The sequence below is a fragment of the Lutra lutra genome, chromosome 5 (assembly GCF_902655055.1).
Source record: "Lutra lutra chromosome 5, mLutLut1.2, whole genome shotgun sequence".
Taxonomy (NCBI): domain Eukaryota; kingdom Metazoa; phylum Chordata; class Mammalia; order Carnivora; family Mustelidae; genus Lutra; species Lutra lutra.
In genome coordinates, this window is record NC_062282.1 from 65,896,461 (window position 1) to 65,916,878 (window position 20,418).

General features: G+C 37.9%; 1 protein-coding gene across 7 annotated transcripts in view; it reads right to left on the bottom strand.

Annotated features, from left to right (window-relative positions):
• The window catches only part of UIMC1 (ubiquitin interaction motif containing 1), a 136,465-nt gene that overhangs the window by 46,867 nt on the left and 69,180 nt on the right, over positions 1–20,418 (bottom strand). For 5 of the 7 annotated variants that reach the window (XR_007127342.1, XR_007127341.1, XM_047729148.1 and 2 more), the window contains 5 exons: positions 18,244–18,368; positions 17,401–17,506; positions 16,355–17,091; positions 9,933–9,997; positions 7,579–7,655 (listed from right to left, as the gene is read on the bottom strand). Coding sequence is in view for 5 of the 7 variants with exons in the window: in XM_047729148.1 (XP_047585104.1) it covers positions 7,579–7,655; positions 9,933–9,997; positions 16,355–17,091; positions 17,401–17,506; positions 18,244–18,368 (1,110 nt within the window). In the remaining 2 variants the exon portion in view is untranslated. The remainder of the gene's footprint in view (positions 1–7,578; positions 7,656–9,932; positions 9,998–16,354; positions 17,092–17,400; positions 17,507–18,243; positions 18,369–20,418) is intronic. The other 2 variants (XM_047729150.1, XM_047729152.1) reach the window with 2 other exon arrangements.

Consider the following 20,418-nt stretch of genomic DNA (forward strand, 5'->3'; position numbering starts at 1 on the left):
GGGTCCTCTAAGCAAAGAGAGACCCTCAAAGTAGTAGATCAGAAAGAAACAGAGACAATATACAATAACAGTCACCTTACAGGCAATACAATGGCACTAAATTCATATCTCTCAATACTTACCCTGAATGTTAATGGGCTAAATGCCCCAATCAAAAGACACAGGGTATCAGAATGGATAAAAAAACAAAAACCATCTATATGTTGCCTACAAGAAACTCATCTTAAACCCGAAGACACCTCCAGGTTTAAAGTGAGGGGGTGGAAAAGAATTTACCATGCTAATGGACATCAGAAGAAAGCAGGAGTGGCAATCCTTATATCAGATCAATTAGATTTTAAGCCAAAGACTATAATAAGAGATGAGGAAGGACACTATATCATACTCAAAGGAACTGTCCAACAAGAAGATCTAACAATTTTAAATATCTATGCCCCTAACGTGGGAGCAGCCAACTATATAAACCAATTAATAACAAAATCAAAGAAACACATCGACAAGAATACAATAATAGTAGGGGATTTTAACACTCCCCTCACTGAAATGGACAGATCATCCAAGCAAAAGATCAACAAGGAAATCAAGGCCTTAAATGACACACTGGACCAGATGGACATCACAGATATATTCAGAACATTTCATCCCAAAGCAACAGAATGCACATTCTTCTCTAGTGCACATGGAACATTCTCCAGAATAGATCACATTCTTGGTCCTAAATCAAGTCTCAACCGGTATCAAAAGATTGGAATCATTCCCTGCATATTTTCAGACCACAATGCTCTAAAGCTAGAACTCAATAACAAGAGGAAATTTGGAAAGAACCCAAATACATGGAGACTAAACAGCATCCTTCTAAAGAATGAATGGGTCAACCAGGAAATCAAAGAAGAATTGAAAAAATTTATGGAAACAAATGATAATGAAAACACAACAGTTCAGAATCTGTGGGACACAACAAAGGCAGTCCTGAGAGGAAAATATATAGCGGTACAAGCCTTTCTCAAGAAACAAGAAAGGTCTCAGGTACACAACCTAACCCTACACCTAAAGGAGCTGGAGAAAGAACAAGAAAGAAACCCTAAACCCAGCAGGAGAAGAGAAATCATAAAGATCAGAGCAGAAATCAATGAAATAGAAACCAAAAAAACAATAGAACAAATCAACGAAACTAGGAGCTGGTTCTTTGAAAGAATTAATAAGATTGATAAACCCCTGGCCAGACTTATCAAAAAGAAAAGAGAGAGGACCCAAATAAATAAAATCATGAATGAAAGAGGAGAGATCACAACGAACACCAAAGAAATACAGACAATTATAAGAACATACTATGAGCAACTCTACGCCAACAAATTTGACAATCTGGAAGAAATGGATGCATTCCTAGAGACATATAAACTACCACAACTGAACCAGGAAGAAATAGAAAGCCTGAACAGACCCATAACCAGTAAGGAGATTGAAACAGTCATCAAAAATCTCCAAACAAACAAAAGCCCAGGGCCAGACGGCTTCCCGGGGGAATTCTACCAAACATTTAAAGAAGAACTAATTCCTATTCTCCTGAAACTGTTCCAAAAAATAGCAATAGAAGGAAAACTTCCAAACTCATTTTATGAGGCCAGTATCACCTTGATCCCAAAACCAGACAAGGATCCCAACAAAAAAGAGAACTACAGACCAATATCCTTGATGAACACAGATGCAAAAATTCTTGCCAAAATACTAGCCAATAGGATTCAACAGTACGTTAAAAGGATTATTCACCACGACCAAGTGGGATTTATTCCAGGGCTGCAAGGCTGGTTCAACATCCGCAAATCAATCAATGTGATACAACACATTAATAAAAGAAAGAACAAGAACCATATGATACTCTCCATAGATGCTGAAAAAGCATTTGACAAAGTACAGCATCCCTTCCTGATCAAAACTCTTCAAAGTGTAGGGATAGATGGCACATACCTCAATATTATCAAAGCCATCTATGAAAAACCCACCGCAAATATCATTCTCAATGGAGAAAAACTGAAAGCTTTTCCGCTAAGGTCAGGAACACGGCAGGGATGTCCGTTATCACCACTGCTATTCAACATAGTACTAGAAGTCCTAGCCTCAGCAATCAGACAACAAAAGGAAATTAAAGGCATCCAAATCAGCAAAGAAGCAGTCAAACTATCACTCTTCGCAGATGATATGATACTCTATGTGGAAAACCCAAAAGACTCCACTCCAAAACTGCTAGAACTTGTACAGGAATTCAGTAAAGTGTCAGGATATAAAATCAATGCACAGAAATCAGTTGCATTTCTCTACACCAACAACAAGACAGAAGAAAGAGAAATTAAGGAGTCCATCCCATTTACAATTGCACCCAAAACTATAAGATACCTAGGAATAAACCTAACCAAAGAGACTAAGAATCTATACTCAGAAAACTATAAAGTACTCATGAAAGAAATTGAGGAAGACACAAAGAAATAGAAAAATGTTCCATGCTCCTGGATTGGAAGAATAAATATTGTGAAAATGTCTATGCTACCTAAAGCAATCTACACATTTAATGCAATTCCTATCAAAGTACCATCCATTTTTTTCAAAGAAATGGAACAAATAATCCTAAAATTTATATGGAACCAGAAAAGACCTCGAATAGCCAAAGGAATATTGAAAAAGAAAGCCAAAGTTGGTGGCATCACAATTCCGGACTTCAAGCTCTATTACAAAGCTGTCATCATCAAGACAGCATGGTACTGGCACAAAAACAGACACATAGATCAATGGAACAGAATAGAGAGCCCAGAAATGGACCCTCAACTCTATGGTCAACTCATCTTCGACAAAGCAGGAAAGAATGTCCAATGGAACAAAGACAGCCTCTTCAATAAATGGTGTTGGGAAAATTGGACAGCCACATGCAGAAAAATGAAATTGGATCATTTCCTTACACCACACACGAAAATAGACTCAAAATGGATGAAGGATCTCAATGTGAGAAAGGAATCCATCAAAATCCTCGAGGAGAACACAGGCAGCAACCTCTTCGACGTCAGCCGCAGCAACATCTTCCTAGGAACATCACCAAAGGCAAGGGAAGCAAGGGCAAAAATGAACTTTTGGGATTTTATCAAGATCAAAAGCTTTTGCACAGCAAAGGAAACAGTTAACAAAACCAAAAGACAACTGACAGAATGGGAGAAGATATTTGCAAATGACATATCAGATAAAGGGCTAGTGTCCAAAATCTATAAAGAACTTAGCAAACTCAACACCCAAAGAACAAATAATCCAATCAAGAAATGGGCAGAGGACATGAACAGACATTTCTGCAAAGAAGACATCCAGATGGCCAACAGACACATGAAAAAGTGCTCCGTATCACTCGGCATCAGGGAAATACAAATCAAAACCACCATGAGATATCACCTCACACCAGTCAGAATGGCTAAAATTAACAAGTCAGGAAATGACAGATGCTGGCGAGGATGCGGAGAAAGGGGAACCCTCCTACACTGTTGGTGGGAATGCAAGCTGGTGCAACCACTCTGGAAAACAGCATGGAGGTTCCTCAAAATGTTGAAAATAGAACTACCCTATGACCCTGCAATTGCACTGCTGGGTATTTACCCTAAAGATACAAACATAGTGATTCGAAGGGGCACATGCACCCGAATGTTTATAGCAGCAATGTCTACAATAGCCAAACTATGGAAAGAACCTAGATGTCCATCTACAGACGAATGGATAAAGAAGATGTGGTATATATACACAATGGAATACTATGCAGCCATCAAAAGAAATGAAATCTTGCCATTTGCGACGACGTGGATGGAACTAGAGGGTATCATGCTTAGCGAAATAAGTCAATCGGAGAAAGACAACTATCATATGATCTCCCTGATATGAGGGAGAGGAGATGCAACATGGGGGGTCGAGGGGGTAGGAGAAGAGTAAATGAAACAAGATGGGATTGGGAGGGAGACAAACCATAAGTGACTCTTAATCTCACAAAACAAACTGAGGGTTGATGGGGGGAGGGGGTTGGGAGAGGGGGTGGGGTTATGGATATCGGGGAGGGTATGTGCTATGGTGAGTGTTGTGAAGTGTGTAAACCTGGCGATTTGCAGACCTGTACCCCTGGGGATAAAAATATATGTTTATAAAGCTGCAAAAAAAAAAAAAAAAAAAAGAAAGAAAGGATGAATCCCCAAGTTTTGTAGCAACATGGATGGGACTGGAAGAGATTATGCTGAGTGAAATAAGTCAAGCAGAGAGAGTCAATTATCATATGGTTTCACTTATTTGTGGAGCATAACAAATAGCATGGAGGACAAAGGGAGATGGAGAGGAGAAGGGAGTTGAGGGAAATTGGAAGGGGAGGTGAACCATGAGAGACTATGGACTCTGAAAAACGATCTGAGAATTTTGAAGGGGTGGGGGGTGGGAGGTTGGGGGGCACCAGGTGGTGGGTATTGTAGAGGGCACGGATTGCATGGAGCACTGGGTGTGGTGCAAAAATAATGAATACTGTTATGCTGAAAAAAAATAAAAAATTTAATAAAATTCTTTTAAAAAAAAAAAAAGTCTTTAATTAAACTTTCTGTAAATAGCTGAAATAGTCAACTATAAAGAAAAGAGAACATTAGCTCCTTAGAAATAAATAATACTAAGAGCATACACAAGGTGGGCATAAGGCTATAATCCTGTTTCTTCAACAAAGTGAGTAAAAAAAGATGTTATAATTTTGAGTATCAGATCCCTGGAACTTTCAGAAATCTAAGACAAAACAAAATAGAGAAATTGGACTACTACACTCAATCTGCAATTCATCTATTTAGAACACACTGAAAACTCAAGTTTTCTGGAAAATTTAGATGGCATAGCTTCTAAATTTTATATTTACAAAGAGATTCAGGAGGCTGGCTTCATGGAGAAGTAGTTACACTTTCTCAGCAAAAGGAACAGTAATGTTATGGAAACCTTTTGCAATCTCATTTAGGAGCGGTTTTTGTCAGCAAACAGTTGGACTAATTTAATTAGCAAGCTAATGACAGCAATTCATGATCATAAAAGTTATCTAACCTCAGTCCTGAAGGGCCTGCTTTTCCCTCTCTCACCAACTAGGGCTTTCAAAATTATTGTATTCACAGGTTCCTCCTGCAAAATACCTGGGCAACGTCACATGCCATCATCTTAAACAAACTGAGTGACTTCCTAACAGGATGGCATAAGTCAGCAATCCAAGATGGGCGGGTGGTCAGAGGTAGGGGATGGTCAGCTGTGGGAGTTATAAAGTTTTCTTTTCACAAAGATAGCACAGCATTCCTGAGTGTTCCTTCCAAAATCAAAGCACTTGGTAGTGAGGTCTCTTAATGGATATCATCAGGCAGTTAATTCAAATATATTTTATATGAATAAAGAAACCCACTTTCAATAGAAAGCAACATAATTAAACTTAAAAATAAGTAAAGAAAGGCCTTTTATGATATGCTGCCAAATGTTTATAAATGTTCATAGGTCTTTCCTAAAATAATGTGTAAACTAAGTTTAAGTCTCCAGAGGAAAAAAAAAACTGAAAAAAACCAAAATAAGAAAACTATGAGTCTCTCTGACCCTGATAGGTAGGTTATATGAGACCCAAGAGAAACTAGGTATGACTTATGATAACATGTGTACAATACGTACTGCCCAAAGAGTTTAAACATTGATAGGAAGTCCCTTAATCTCATATGAATGAGGTTACTGATACAATTGGCCTCACTTTTAAGAAGAGCAAAAAAAGGAAATATAAGCTAAAACAAAATCCTTAAAAAGTAGTGGTTCATATCACAAAGTAACTCTTCATATTATACAATGATTCAGCTCCAGAGTTCCCTTAGATAATAGGTATCTCAGTTTATTTAAAATTATTTTGTGTGGTGGTGCCTGGGTGTGGCTCTGTCAGTTAAGCATCTCCCTCTGGCTCAGGTCAGATCTCAAGGTCCTGGGATCCAGCCCTGCATCAGGCTCCCTGCCCCTGCTCATGTGCTCTCTCACTCTCTCTCTCAAATAAATAAATAAAATCTTTTTAAAAAATTATTTTGTGAGGGCATCTACGTGGCTCAGTTAAGTGTCTGATTTTGGCTCAAGTCATAAGACTGAGCCCTGAAGAGTCAAGCCCCACATCAAGCCCCTCATTGGGTTCCACACTCAGCAGAGTCTGCTTCAAATTCTTTCCCTCACCCGTCCCCCTCTCAAATAAATAAATCTTCTTTAAAAAAATTTTTTATTTAAGGGCGCCTGGTTGGCTCAGTGGGTTAAGCCTCTACCTTCAGCTCAGGTCATGATCTCAGGGTCCTGGGATTGAGCCCTGCGTCAGGCTCTCTGCTCAGCAGGGAGCCTGCTAACTCCTCTCTCTCTGCCTGCCTCTCTGCCTACTTGTGATCTCTCTCTGTCAAATAAATAAAATCTTTTTAAAAATTTTTATTTATTTATTTGACATAGAGAGAGACAGCGAGAGCAGGGACACAAGCAGGGGGAGTGGCAGAGGGAGAAGCAGGCTTCCTGCTAAGCAGGGAGCCTGATGCAGGGCTTGATCCCAGGAGACCTGAGCTGAAGGCAGATGCTTAATGACTGAGCCACCCAAGTGTCCCTCAAATAAATAAATCTTAGAATAAATAAAATCCCATTAGCAAAATTTTTTTTTAATTTTTATTAATAAAAGCTTGTTGTAATTAAAACAGTAAATTATTTTTTAATGTCAAAATCTATTCATGTGCAACATGGAATGAGCATCTCTTATACCTAAAGTACGGAACACAAGTCTTTTCATCTCTACAATTAACAAAAGGCAAAGTGTGGTACTTAACCAGGTTAAATGCCTTATCTGAGATTAAAAATAAGTCAATGACAGAACTATGCACAAAATTCAATTTCTAGACTCCCTCTGCTATAAGGAATGAATGGCAATGTAAAACTAGAAAAATCTGCTTAATGACAGGCATATTTGAGGACAGCCCAATTTGGAGAACCCATCAACCAAAATATAGAGTCCTCTTGCCTCTGAACGTACAGTTAAGTGCTACTCCTGATGCTTTGCTGCCATCTCCGAGGAGGCTGGTAAGCAAATGAGGAGACAAAGAGCATATTAATCTCAAAACTAAAACATCTGAGAAAAGACTGAGAATCAGAGCTAATGTCCATTTAAAAAGTGTGTGTGTGGGACGCCTGGGTGGCTCAGCTGGTTAAGCGGCTGCCTTCGGCTCAGGTCACGATCTCAGCGTCCTGGGATCGAGTCCCACATCGGGTTCCTTGCTCAGCAGGGAGCCTGCTTCTCCTTCTGCCTCTGCCTGCTACTCTATCTGCTTATGCTTACTCTCACTCCTCTCTCTCTCTGACAAATAAATAAATAAAATCTTTAAAAAAAAAAAGTGTGTGTGTATATGTACATATATGTATACATGTATATATGTGGAGGAGATACACATCAATCACAATAAACCTCCGGAAAGTGGGTTGGAAAAGCAAGAAAAATTAATAGGCACAAAAAGGTAGATAGCTAGGGATCAGAAATTCAGTTAAGATCAGTGGGTTGCTTACCAGGACACACAGTGATTTCCTCTGCAGAACTCTCTGGCATAAGGACTGAGCTCCTCTTACTGGTCAAAGCAGCAATGCTGAAAAAGAACCAAACCCCAAGTGAATCCCAGTATAATAAATCAGAACACAGGGCCAAAAGCAATGGTGAGTCATTTACAAAGCCACAGGTAATCTGATACCTACTGTCCAATACCACAAAATCACAACAGGGAAGCAAGGAATTGGTAGTGAATACTCCAGGCCGGAAATGGGGAAAATAAACATGCTTACAACTCTGGTTCCAGCGAAATCACTGAATCCAAAGAATCCCCTTTTTGAGTCTTTACAAAGGAAAGTTGAAGGGTAAGGACTATCTGTGAATATCCTAGAAGACAAAAATTCCACTCCCATAAAAGAATGTCAACAGGGGGCACCTACGTGGCTAAGTAGGTTAGACATCTGACTCTTGGTTTCAACTCAGGTCATGATCTCACACGGGTTGTAGGACTGAGCCCTGCATTGGGCTCCCCGCTCAGTGGGGTGTCTGTGCTTAAGGATTCTCTCCCTCTGCCCCTTGCCCTGTGCACACACTCAAGTGTGCTCTTTCTCTCTCTCAAATAAATAAATACATCTTTAGAGAGAGAGAGAGAAAAAAAAAGAATGTCAATTGTGTTTTATAGCCTCCATCTCAGCCTTCTGAAGGTTAGAGATTTATAAACTCCTAAGAGAAAATATGGAGATTCTCTTGACAACACACTTGCTTTCCCTCACCTTGCAGTTAAATTTTCTCTTTATCGCAAGATGTGGCTTTCCAAGCAACAAAAAGATACAATTCCAAATTGCCCTACAGCAAAACCTGCCCATACAAGTTAAATATCTCTTCTGAGAGTAACATAATTATGTACCGCTCCCACCATCCAACCTTTTAGTTTACCCTGCCTGTTCAGGGAGTGCAATCTCTTCCTGACACAGGAACACATGGCTGAGAGATCTGAGCATCTGAGCTACCCCCCTCCATGCTTCACAGAGCTTTATGACTAGTTTGATCAAGTATGCAAGAGGATACTTAAAAAATAAAACCTCCCATCAACCAAGAACCACAGAGAAGAGAGACTAACCATCACTGATTCATGATAAATAACTAAATCCTGATAGGAAACCGCAAGTGATTTCTCTTTCTAAATAAAACATCTTATAACATTTATTGTAAACCCAAGCCAGACACAGTTTACTCTGCGTGTAACATTAGGGCTCTATTCAAAGGGTCCATCACAAAACAATTTGCTGACATTTATAAAATGGGCTAATCAGTTTGAAGTCAAACCACATTGCCTGCAATTCCAACTCTCTCCTGGTGACAAAGCATATAATCATTTATTAAAACTTACATCTGCTCTGCACAGGCTCACCACAACAAAGCAGAGGGACCTGGAAGAAGCAAAAGGCCTATTCCAGTTAAAACCACTTCCAAAACCATCTTAGCAGTGGGAGAATCAAACCAAAACCATATTCTTCAACTCAGAAAGAAATACCTAGTACTATCAATTTAACCAAAACCCTAAGAAGCACAACCAAATTACAGCAAATGGTAATTGGGTCTCAACTTTCATATGAGAAGTGGAGGTCACTCAACACAAAATTAGCTCTTGAGTAATCCCCAAAGGTCAACTACCATATAAAAGGGAAAATTAAAAACCTGATCCAGTTGATAAGCACAGTTTGTAATCAATCAACCACGATATATTATTAAGTGAGAAGACCTAAGAAGGTAATCCCATCAATCAATCAGCAAGAATAACTGAGGAGGTAATGCAAATACAACAATTTAAGGGAAAAATAAGATACAACCAGATTAAAAGTGGCACAGTACAGGGAGTGAGGGTGAGCCATGTTCTCTGTGACCTGAATAATATGAATAATAAAAAAATAAGTCTTAAGAGTAGACTTAAAAGATGTATGCAATTTGGACTTGCAGATAAAATAAGCATAAGCAGAGGAAATCAAAGGGGACAGGAGGACTGGAAGGACTGCAAAGAAACTAGTCTAGAGCCGTCAGATTGGCAAAGGAAGCTAGGTTAAGAGAGCAGCAGAATGTAAACACTTCTAGGAATGGTAAAAATGGGATACATGCCAAGATGGCTGGACTATACCAAAACAACACCACCACCTTCTAAGATCTCTTCCATTCTAATATGTCAGGCTTCTATGAGATACATATTTGATAACTGGAAGATAATGATTTTTCTCAGTCTCTACTTATAAAGGAGCTAAAAGATCCCTGGCAAGCTGTCCCTGTACAGTCTCACTCATGTGCTTCATCTCTCTTACTCTGGCACCATCAGGGAATTCAGACCCAAAACAACTTATAATCTTACCTTTGTGAGGCAGGTACAGAGTTTCCTTCTTCAGAAGTTTCTTCAACAAAGAGCCCTTGGGAAGACTGCAAAGAAATATAACATCCTAAATAGGCACAGATGAACTGGTTTCTCCTCTTTAAAAAAAACCTTTTAATTGCTCAGCATTATTACTCCGCAATTAGCAGTAAGAATAAAACATTTTACATAAGTCAGTAAGTTTCAGTAGAAAAAAGCATATCCTATGGAGTCAGAAGAGTGGGATTTACATCACAGGTGGATCACCCCTTAACTCTGTAATCTAGGGTGTCACATTTCAATCTGTTTCCTCATCTTAAAATGGTTATTAGACTGCCTCACAGACTTATTACAAGAATTTAAAAAGATAACATAGGTGATGGCCTTTGTAAAATGCAAGACACATAAATATTAATTGGTGAGTCAAATGAATCATGATTTCGAAAAAACAACTATAAAGTTCTGTTGCAGAAGGAGGAAACATAGAGAAAAGCCCAGTTTTCAATGGAAATATTTAACTGGGGAAAACACTGCAATCTGTGAAGAAGTCTCTCTGAACACAACCAAGCCATAACACAGAACATCCCAAAGGGAAGGTTATAAAGATTCCTTTTGCTACAAATCTGCCACTATGATTTTATTATCTGGCTACAGGGATATCTTTTTTAAAATGTAACAAATAGGGACTGGATTTTGAAAAAGGTTATTTTCTATGATTAATAGTAAAGTTGGTGCAAAGGTCTATTCATTAAATAGAATGACCTTAAGCACAGTTTGTAATCTGTACATAGGTGTACAGAAAAAGCAGCTACTGCTGCCTTAGGGAGACTTCGAAGAAGTACCTGAGCTGAGAGGCTTCTTCCAATAGATATAAAGCTACTAGATGAAGTTTTCAGGGTCTCCTGAAAGGATATAAATAACCTAAACAAGTTAGGCATCTCTGTACCACTCAGGCAAATAAAATATACTAAAAAACAGAAATAGCTGAGATGAGCCTTCCTTCAAAGGAAAGATAAAGCTGTACAATGATCAGGAATACAGTCATTATGAAAAATGAGGGTTGAACAAAACTGTCAAAAGGACTAAAATACAACAGCAATAAATACGTCACCTATTTGTTTGATTTCAGTAGTGTAAATTTCATTACTGAAATACAAAAAAAAAGTAGATACTGACACCTAGTGTCCATTTAATAGATTTTACCATCTTAGAATAACTATAGTTGACTAAACTTGGGCTTCAGAAGCCATCAAGGCAATGGTGAGTTATAAGATACCTAGATCTCTACCTTCGGCTAAAGCATACCGTTCTGGGTTTTTTGTTGTTGTTGTTTTTTAATTACTGTACACCTATTAAGTGCCAATCCCTTATGAAAATCACTTTACATTATCTCCTTTAATCCTCACAAGAACTTTTTGAGGCAGAAACTATAAAAAGTTTTTTTGGAAATGAGGAAAGTGAAACTTTGATGGGTTAAACAATTTGCCCAAAATTACAGAGTTGGTCAAAAGTGGAGCTGGGATCGGACTCCAAAATACATGTTCTAACCATAATAATAATAATAATAATAATAATCTTACAACCATTTCGACATAGAATTCCAAGAATGTCTTCATTTCAATAAATCATTTTTAATTTCTAAACTTATACCTCAATGACAGCAATCTCTACATAAAGGTAAAGTGAGGTTCTTCCAGAATATGAAAATAACATAGCAAAACAAGCAAACAAAATTTTATTAGAATATCCAAATATAATCAATTTGAACAGGGATGCATGATATGAATATAACTTAACCTAAGGAAGCTGTGGCCCAATCAAGACATTGAATTTGCCTAAAAAAATAAAATGTTAATGAAAAAGGGATGATAGTCTGCAATGAATCTAAAAAAGAAAAATCCAGGGGCGCCTGGGTGGCTCAGTGGGTTAAGCCGCTGCCTTCGGCTCGGGTCATGATCTCAGGGTCCTGGGATCGAGCCCCGCATCGGGCTCTCTGCTCAGCAGGGAGCCTGCTTCCTCCTCTCTCTCTGCCTGCCTCTCTGCCTGCTTGTGATCTCTGTCTGTCAAATAAATAAATAAAATCTTTAAAAAAAAATAAAATAAAAAAAAAATAAAAAAGAAAGATCCAAAGATTCAGAATCAAGCAGTGTCTTCAACACTGTAGCTTGAGAAGTAAAAATAAACAGACACATCATCTGGTCACCAGAGAAATGTCCTCTATTATCATGTACTAGCAGCTTATCGGTCTTTTCATAGACTAGCTGAATCATCCCTTAACTATTACCATTTCCTGATTGCTATTTTCAGCCCTCTAGGTACCTTCATCCTAGGAGGTACAGTAGTAGATGGTGGACCTAAATACTGTGGTCACCAAAAATGTCTATCTTGCATAATAAATTAACAAACTGTCATTTGGTGTACATATCAGCTTGAAGTTTGACAAGTCAAAGTCAGTTCTCACACCCCCCCCACACACAATCCAGTCATTTCTGAAAAACAAATTCCAGTATCTGGACTGAAAAATTAAAGATCAGACCCAGAAAAGTAGTGACCACATCAATATGCTACTACTCCACTTCCCTGCTGTATGGCCATCAAGATGACCTCTCCATCTTCATCAACAACCTCTCTATTGTTCCTGTGATGCCAGAAATTAGTTATATGATTCAAAAGCTTTTATAACCTTCATATATACTTAAAGTGATTTGCCCAAAGGTGAATGTTTTTCTACATCCCTAGTTCTGGGAACCTTTTGCTATCTCCGTCAACCAAGGAGTCTGACAACTGGGCAGCTCGGGCAAAGTCATAACCAATAGAAAATGTTTAATAAGCACATAAATTCTTTATACCCACAGTTCCTGAAAGCAAAAGACCAATATAAGTGGCGAAATTACAACTGTAGACTTTCATTATTTGACTATAAAATTAGTAAGTTTATTTATTTTGTTTTGTTTTTTAAAGATACTATTCTGTGTTGGCAAGACTGCAGTGAACTAGGCATTCTCATGCATTGCTGAAAGGAGGGAGTACACATATGAGCAAGCTTTCTTGAAATGCAATTTGGCAATAAACAGCAAGTCCTATTTTTATGTTCATAGCTCTTTAATCCAGAATCTTCCTTGCTCCCTATCTCTAAGAATAATTATTTTATTTATCTTTTTAAGATTTTACGTTTAAAAGTAATCTCCACACCCAACATGGGGCTTGAACTCACAACCCCAAGATCAAGAGTTGCACATTCCACCAACTAAGCCAGCCAGGCTCCCCAAAGGATACTAATTGTAAATAAAATAGTATTTTATTTAAAAAAGCTGTTTATCATAAGCAAAGTATCCAACAATAGGAAAAGGGTTAAAATATTATGATAAATTCATAAACCAGAATATTACATAGTCATTAAAAGAGAAATCTATAATTTTATCATAAGAAAATGTTTATATAATGTAACTTAAAAATACAAAAATACAAAAAAAATACAAAAATATGATATGATGGAAACCATATAAAAATAGGTATAGAAGATAAGATGAAGGAATATATCACTAGATAACAGGATTGTGAATGCTTTCAACTTTATTCTTTAAACTTTTCAGCATTTTTCAGCAGTTCTGATTTCTAAAATTAATGTTAATGACAATGACTATATTGGATACTTACTAGGTTGTCTGCCTGGTCTCCTTTTACTGAGGCCAGTACGTCACCCCTCCTACTGTATTATAGCAGTGGACTCAGCCATTTGTACAATTTGACACAGACCTCACATTAGGCCACAGTCAACTGGGCTGGTGAAGACTACTAACCGCAACGGGGCGGTTAAGCCCTTTCCTAGAAATTTGAAATTGGTATTGACAAAGAAAAAAATCTCCTTTAACCTGTATTTAAGTTTGGGAGTTGTAGGATCAGTGTCTTCCACCAACCACTGTGAAAGAGAAGCAAATGAAGCCAATAACACAGGGGAGAAAAATGAAGAAGATACAATATAGCAATGAGATACAGAAAAATTATTCTAGACCCCATACCTTGTCTATGCTTGGTTACCATCCTGTTTTAGAATTTATGAGGCACCCGATTTCCTTATGATTACTCTTTTTAATTAAACTAGCTTGATTTGACCGGTTGTGGCCAAATAGTACCAATCAATAATACTATCAGTGGTAGTTGGTGGCCAGTTCAGGGAAGTTAGAGAACTTCAACCAATGGCCACCATTAGGTTCTGAACACTTCCAAGCCATTCCAAAGGCACTGCTTTCAAATGTCAGAACTTGACAGAAGTCTATGTTCTACAACTCTGGCCCCTGGGATTTTCAAGCTAACAAAATGAATTACAATAAACCAGTCAACAAATATAATAAATAAATGTTCATTCTTTAGAGTTTATTTATTCTCTTAAGTGGAAGTCTCTCTTAGTTGCAAAGAACTAACAAAACATGTTATAAGCACAAACTAACCTTCCTTTGGAAAAGAGCCAAGTCACTAGAAGAACTGTTAAGAAAAATGCTTTTTCTTTCTATACAGCAACCTTTCCAGAATGTGGATGAATAAGGCTGCTGAGGAAGAATGATTCCCACAGGTACCCTCAATGAATGGCCTTCTGATCCTTTAGAGAGAACTACCATTTAATGAGTGCCTATAATCTCCTAAGCATCATAGCAGACATTTTACATAATTCACTTTAATCATTAAAACTATTGTTCATGAACTGCTATTCCTAATTTACAGATGTAAAAACTAAGATTCAGAGAGGTTAAATGGCTTGCTCAAGGACATACACAAAAGTCAAAATTCAAACTCCAAATCCATGCTCTCTACACTATACTATGATGTTTCTCAAAGCTTCCATTTCTTAAACCCTTATTATAAGAGAAATAAACAACAGCAAAACCAAACCAAAAACTCAGAGCCCAAAAACAGAAATAGCAACAAAGAACAGTACAGTCACAAAACAGAATACTCTTTAAACTTATAGTTTACACAGTTTGTAACTATATGATTGCTTTTATAATGCCCAGAGGACAAAAAAAAGAGAACATAAGCTTTGATATATAATACAATCTAGATATGTCAGAAAAAAACTGAAAAGATAACCTAAATGTTCCCAAACAGGGGACTGTTTTTGGTAAATAAGAGAAAACCACCACAAGCAAAATCAAAAATATACCATCATGTGGGGTAAAAAATATACTGGAAAACTATCTACTCTTCATATCAAAAAGGACCACTTCCCCTAATAAAGGGTTATCTACAAACCACTAAGAAAAAGACAGGTGAAAAAGAAAAATGCCCATAAGATCTAAACAGACAGAAAAGGAACTATAAACGGATTTCAACTGCAACCCAATAACAGAAATGCAAATGAAGACTGTATTGAGATGGTATTTTTCATTCCTCAAATTGGCAAAGGTCAGAAAGTCCTGATAGTATTGATTTGGAATTGGTAGTGGGAAGCTGGTACTAATACACTGTTGTGAGTGTACACTGATACAATCTCTATGGAAGAAAATTTGGCAAGAGTAACAAAATTGTAAATGCATATGTCCTTTGATCCACCAATTACATCTACAAGAAATTATGCAAATATTTCCCATGTGGATAAAACATCTTCATATAAGAGTAATCAGTGCAGTAGTGTTTGTAACAGTAAAATACTACAAACAACCTAAAAGTCCACCAAAGGGGTACTGGATAAAATAAACTCATCTGAACACCATATATTACACACCCAAAAAAGGGAAGAAATTCTTTATGTATGTGTGTTATGGAATGATCTCAGAAATATTTCAATGAAGAAAAGCAAGGTACAGAATAATGTGTAGATTATGGGGTCATTTGTGTAAAAATAGGTGAGAAAAAGAGTAGGTATACAGATCTGTTTGTACCACATATAATAGAAGGATACACTAGAAACTAGTAATACAGGTTGACTTCAGGGAAGGGACTGGTTGGCTTGAGAAGGGGACAGGAGACAGACTGCATTGACATCTTTCCGATCCATGGGCCATAAGAGTATTATTACCTATTCAAAAACTTTTTAGAAATAATAAAAATTTTAAAACATAAAAAATAAATTATGATACATCCATATATAGAATAATGTTTTCAAGTATACTTAATTAATAGGAAAAGATCTAACATAAACTACTATGTGGGAAAAAGAAACAGCTTATACATTAGAGTCTTCATTTTGCTGAAAATTTTATAAGAGAAAAAATATTTTTAAATGCATAGAAATAATGACTGCATCTTGGTCTGAGATTATGGGTAATTTTTTCTTCTTTACACTCTTCTGTACTTTCCTAATTTTCCATAATGAGCATGTGTTACTTTAAAAATCAGGAAAAAAGACCACAAAAAGAACAAATAGCTATAATAATCCTTGTTTAAACTGTGAATAAATCATCCTTAATCACAGCATCGCTGACCCTTACCTGACCATGACTGGTTGTTGGTTCTTCCTCCAACAAAAGTTTCTCTTTCAAGCTTTTAATTGGGCTTTCTTGGAAATCCTTGGTTTTTGAGTGCCAGACAGATGCCCTAGACTCCTGCCTCTCCTCTTTGTCTTCATCTCCCATATCTTCTGAGACGCCTTCATTTTTTTCACTAGCCTGATCTCCTTGGCCACATTCATTCTGGATCAGAGAAGGAGGTCTAGGTAACACTGGTTCCCCAAACCCTTTTTTTTTAAAGAGCTGCCTCTGAGCCATTTTTAGGCTCTTTTGATAAACCTCCAACTGGCAGAGAATGACCTTGGTATATTGGTTAGGATCTACTCCAGCAGGGCAGAATGGAATACCCCAGAAGTAGTGCACAGTGCCCCCAGCATCCTGGGGACCTTTGGCATCTGCTGGGATAGGCAGACAGTGCCTAGATGTGTCCCCCCTACCCTGGGCAGCTTTGTGAAAAACACAACCCCTCCCAGTACTTTCCTGTGGCTTCCCACACTGTGTGTGCTCAGCCAAGTGGCCAGTACATCTGTCAAAACATTTAACGTTCTCATTCTCAAACACTGGCTGGCTTGACTGATCCCAGCTTCCTGAGCTGCCAAAGACCGGCTCCTCTTCAGTTTTTTCAGTGTGGTCCCAAGGCTCCTCTCTTTCCTCAGCCTCGTTTCCCTGACTGATATGTGAGCCTTTAAACAGTGATGGAGGTACCAGCTGCCATATGCCTGTAGGTATTTGAGAAAAAGTAGGGCTAAGGACAAACTGTTCTTTATTAAGAGGGCTTGGTAAGTAATCACTTACCAAGAATTACATAATGTGGGTAAAAGGCTCTTCTTTGTGCTTAACCAAATGTTGACTTTTCCTTGGAGATAAAAGTATGCTGGGTATTAGTGAGATCTCAACTATTTTCGGATTTAACCTCTTTAATGCCACCAAAGGGATTTGGGGCATTTCTGTATATCTACTCTCAGCACGAGATCCCTGTGATATAGTTATACTTGATGAGTGGAAGGAGTCAGAACAGGGAGACATGCCTTCAGTGGTCCCAGAGTCTGTGGTTTTCTCTTGGTGGGACTGTGAAGATGGTCCAGTGGCCAGAGGTCGAGATCTGGTAGCAGAAGCATCAGAAGGCCGGCAACTCTGAAACAAGTGATCCCACACCAGACCAGGTTTATTATTAAAATAGCTATACATGAAGGGTCACAGGAAGGACAAAACAGGGAAGCCACTGTCCCCTAAGAGATTCTCCTGTCCAAAACGTTAGATGCTCAATTCAAATGATTTCCACAATGTGTACCAAAAGCCTACTATGTGCAAAATGCTATAGTAGATCACTATACTAAGTCCTTTTCTAATATAGAAACATGAATGACATAAAGGATGGCTCAGGACCTGCCACTGGCAAATATTCTTCACATTTAAAAAAATTTCAAATATACATTTTCAAACCACAATTTAACATTATTTGAAAAATGTTTAACTGCTCATTTTTTTTCCCAAAACCCACCTCTAGTTTCTCATTGCCTTTGATCTCCTCCAAAACAGGAGAGGTAAGCACCTTATCTTGCTCCCTTTTAGTTTCTTGGGACTTGGTAACTCTTTTCAAAAGCTGCCAACTACTAAGCTCTCTTAAACCAGGTACGGAAAATCTGTGGGGTGGAAGAAAACTCTTTCATATGAAATTAATAGAACACTTCAAATTGGGTTCACCAACAATTTGAAAAGCACTTTAAAAATTATATGGGAAGTATTTGTTAGTTAAAAACCCTATGAACTACTACAGCTAGTTCCTAATGCAACTGCAGCACTGCAGAAGTAATAAAAATATATATACCGCTGATCAAGCCTCACAAACTTTTTCAACGTAGCATATTTACATTCAGGCTTTCTGCAATGGCTTTCCTCAAGAGCTCCTCTTCTTCCTCCTCCTGGCTGTTCATCTCCCTAGCTTCCTGCTCACTCATTTTGAGAGCCAGAGCAAACTGTTCCTCTTCTGTCATTTCTGTAAGAGGATAAGAAAAAGAGAGGAGAGGAATACTGCAAATATTACTGAATAAGCACAGAAAGAAGCAAGAAACAGAAATTATTAAACTTTTCAAATGAAAACACTACAGACCATTTAGTACAATTTTATACTCTTATGAGGAAAGACCCAAAAGGTAAGGTGTTGGCCAAGATAAGTAACAGTTGTTTCAATAAGTATCTTGGGTTAACTAGACTGTAAACTCTCATAAAGGCAGAGTTTTTGCCAATTTTGGTCACTGTTTTATCTCCTATGTATAAAAGAATGTCTGGCACCTGATACTCAATAAATACTTGATAAATGAATAGAGGAATTGGCTCCCATCCCAGGGCTTTTTGCTACATATCACATTGCTTTGTGCTCAATACTTAACCAGAAGAATTTTACGCTTCAGAATCCTCTTATTTACCCAGCAGAAAAGAACATCCCTAATGACCAGAATGTGATTTCCAAACACTATTTCCATTAAAGACAACTGGGGTACCTTGGAGAAAGGTACCAGGGCATACAAAGGTATAGTGGTGATTCCAAGTTTGGAGCATGAAATACAGAAGATGAGCTAGAATATCTGTTGTGAATGAATTATCTATCAGACACTACTAGGGTACATCAAAAGAACTCAGTAACCAATTTTAAAGGGTTCTCACTGGCCAAAACTTGAACAACTGGAATATCAATACGAATAATCACTGCAATGAATTAAGACATCAAATATGTTTACATTTATGAGTTTTAAGGACACTTAAAAAAAAAAACAAAACCTGGGGCACCTCGTGGCTCAGTGGGTTAAGCTTCTGCCTTCAGCTCAGGTCATGATCTCAGGGTCCTGGAATCGAGCCCCACATCAGGCTCTCTGCTCAGCAGGGAGCCTGTTTCCCCTCTCTCTCTGCCTGCCTCTCTGCCTACTTGTGATCTCTCTGTCAAATAAATAAATAAAATCTTTAAAAAAAAAACACACACAACTGGGGCGCCTGGCTGGCTCAGTCAGTGGAGCATGCAATTCTTGTCTTACATCATTGGGATTGAGTTCAAAGCCCATACTTCATGTAGAGATTACTTAAAAATAAAATCTTCAAAAAAAAAAACCCCAAAAACACACAACTAAGTGGTCACCACTGAAGAATGTTAGTGGACCAACTATTTTGTTTTTTCAAATGTTTTTCTTAAATTTAAATTTTAGGTATTTAACATACAGTACATATTGGTTTCTGGAGTAGAAGTCAGCAATTTATCACTTACATCCAACATTCAGTGCTCATCATAACAAGTGCCCTGCTTAATAACCACCACCCATCCAGCCCATCCCCTACCCACTTTCCTCCAACAACCCTCAGTTTGTTCTCTATTGTTCAGAGTCTCTTATGGCTTGTTTCCCTCTCTCCTTTTTTTCTCTTCCCCTTTTCCATATGTTCATCTGTTTTCTTTCTTAAATTCCACATATGAGAGAGATCATATGGTATATGGTGGATCAAATGATAAATAAAAAAGAATCAAGCTTGTGTCCTACTCTTTCAATACAAGCAACATTACAGGATAACCAAATAGATGAAGAGAAGTTTCTCTTTAAAGAATTATTCCGGGGTGCCTGGGTAGCTCAGTTGGTTAAGCGTCTGCCTTCAGCTCAGGTCATGATCCCAGGGTCCTGGGATCAAGCGCTGTTTCGGGCTCTTGGCTCAGTGAGCCTGCTTCTCCCTCTCCTTTGCCTAATGCTCCCCCTGCTGTTCTCTCTGTTCTCTCTCTAGTTCTGTCAAATGAATAAATAAAATTTTAAAAAAAGAATTAGGAATCCTTAAAACTGAATCCAAACATAAAAAATGCACCCTACCGAATATGAAATGACCTTAAATAGAATGAAAACATATCAAGATTTGTGGGATGCACCTAACACGATATTTATAGAAACATGTATAGGTGTTTATGATTTGTTTAAGACTTTATTTATTTGACAGAGAGAGAACACAAGCAAGGTAAGAGGGAGAAGCAGGCTCCTCACTAAGAGCCCATCACAGGGATCGATCCCAAGACCCCA